This window comes from Carlito syrichta, unplaced genomic scaffold, assembly GCF_000164805.1.
Source record: "Carlito syrichta isolate Samal-C Ts95f unplaced genomic scaffold, Tarsius_syrichta-2.0.1 Scaffold311588, whole genome shotgun sequence".
Classification (NCBI taxonomy): Eukaryota; Metazoa; Chordata; class Mammalia; order Primates; family Tarsiidae; genus Carlito; species Carlito syrichta.
This window is the reverse complement of record NW_007255684.1, coordinates 223,749-225,569: the sequence shown is the minus strand read 5'-3', so window position 1 is coordinate 225,569 and position 1,821 is coordinate 223,749. Positions and strand designations below refer to the sequence as shown.

The 1,821-nt window shown below is 42.0% G+C and overlaps 1 protein-coding gene across 2 annotated transcripts in view; it reads left to right on the top strand.

The window, feature by feature from the left end:
• The first annotated feature begins 394 nt into the window (after positions 1-394).
• NEMF (nuclear export mediator factor) overlaps positions 395-1,821 on the top strand; it is a 74,549-nt gene continuing 73,122 nt past the window's right edge. For both annotated transcript variants that reach the window (XM_021717957.1, XM_008068841.2), the window contains exons 1-2: positions 395-465; positions 611-713. In XM_021717957.1, the coding sequence (XP_021573632.1) occupies positions 407-465; positions 611-713 (162 nt within the window). In that variant the 5' untranslated portion in view covers positions 395-406. The remainder of the gene's footprint in view (positions 466-610; positions 714-1,821) is intronic.

Below are 1,821 nucleotides of genomic sequence, written 5' to 3'. Positions count from 1 at the left end.
CGGAGAGAGGAGGAGCGACGCCGCGCTGGCGGCCTTGAGCCAGTGGGGACCGGGACCTGCATCCTAGTGTTGCGTCTCTTCTCCGGTGTGAGCTTTGTCGTTTTCGGGGCCCGCGTTGACCTTTTTGTCCTTTAACAAATCGCGTTATGTTTTACTGCATCCCCCCTCCCCCCGTGAGTCATTTCAGAGATGCAAGGTGCAGCGTGGTGCTCCTAGGCTGATAGGCCACTTTTGTTTCTTAAATTTTGGGCCGGATGGCTAAGGGTTTTCAGATCCTGCCCCCTGGTTGACCCCGTGTTCTTAGGGCCTAAGATCCCCTCTTTCGAAGCTTTGATTAAATTGTGTTTTACGTTTCCTGCAATGGTATGATTTATGACGTGTCCTTTGTCTTTGCAGCCTACTAGGAATGAGAGTAAACAATGTTTATGATGTGGATAATAAGACATATCTTATTCGTCTTCAGAAGTAAGAACACTTTACAGGCTTCTTTTATCTTTGTTAATTAATTAAGCAAGAAATTACTGATTTTTTTTTTTTAACCTGTATTTGGAGTCTGTTCCACAAAATTAGATTTGACAATACCCTAAAGAGAAACTTTTTTCTTCTGCAGGCCAGACTTTAAAGCTACACTTTTACTTGAATCTGGCATACGAATTCATACAACAGAATTTGAGTGGCCTAAGAATATGATGCCGTCTAGTTTTGCCATGAAGGTAAATTTAAGTTGTGCTTGAAGCTAAATTGTACGAGATTGCCCTCTAACAGTTGAGTTTTTAACTGAGGTTTCCATTACTTTTATGAATAAAGTACAAGTAAAATAAAGGTAGAAGGAATAGTTGTTAGATAATGTGATAAATAAAGTAGATATTTGTTAGTTGACTTCCCCCTATTACTTTTCACACCCTGTTCTGCTGCAGATCTTTTTTCTCTTCCCACAGTTCAAACTTTTATCATGTTCAATTTTAATGTTTCCGTAACTATAATCCACTTCTTCCATGAAAGCAATTCTAAATTAGACCAGTATTAATTTTTCCAAGACATTACTTTTACTAGTTATCCCATTTTCCATGGTTGCCTAATTTCTGAATCCATTTTAGTTTATTTTTTATTTTTTGAGTTAAGTCTCACTCTGTCTCCCAGACTGGAGTGCAGTGGCACACTCATGACCACAGCAGCCTTGATCTCTTGGGCTCAGGCAGTTCTTCTGCCTCAACCTTCCAAGGCTGGAACTATAGGTGCATACCACCACACCCAGCTAATATTTTTTGATTTATTGTAGAGGTGAGGTCTTGCCAATTTGCCCAGGCTGGTCTCGACCCTCTACAATCCTCTCATCTCAGCCTCCCAAAGTGCTGGGATTATAGGTGTGAGCCACCATGCCCGGCTCTGAATCCATTTCCTATATCCTGACACTCTTTTTTCTATATTCCACTCCCACCTTTTCTCCTAACCTTATTTTCTAGATCTCACTTTTGTGAACAATGTTCCTCTACCCATTCTGTATTTTGCTAGAATATTTGCTGGCATTAATGTTACTAAGTCATTATATATCTTCTTATTTTTCACTTCTCTCTTTGCTTTTGTTTTTTCTTTTTTTTTTGAGTTGGAGTCTCACTCTGTCGCCCAGGTAGAGTGCAGTGGGACGCTCCCGGCCACCGCTGCCTCACCTGCTGGGCTCCGGCAATCCTTCCGCCTCAGGCTTCCAAGTAGCTGGAACTACAGGCGTGCGCTACCATGCCTGGCTAATTTTTTAAAAATTTTATTGTAGAGATGAAGTCTCGCCAAGTTGCCCAGGCAGGTCTCGAACCCACGGACCCAGGC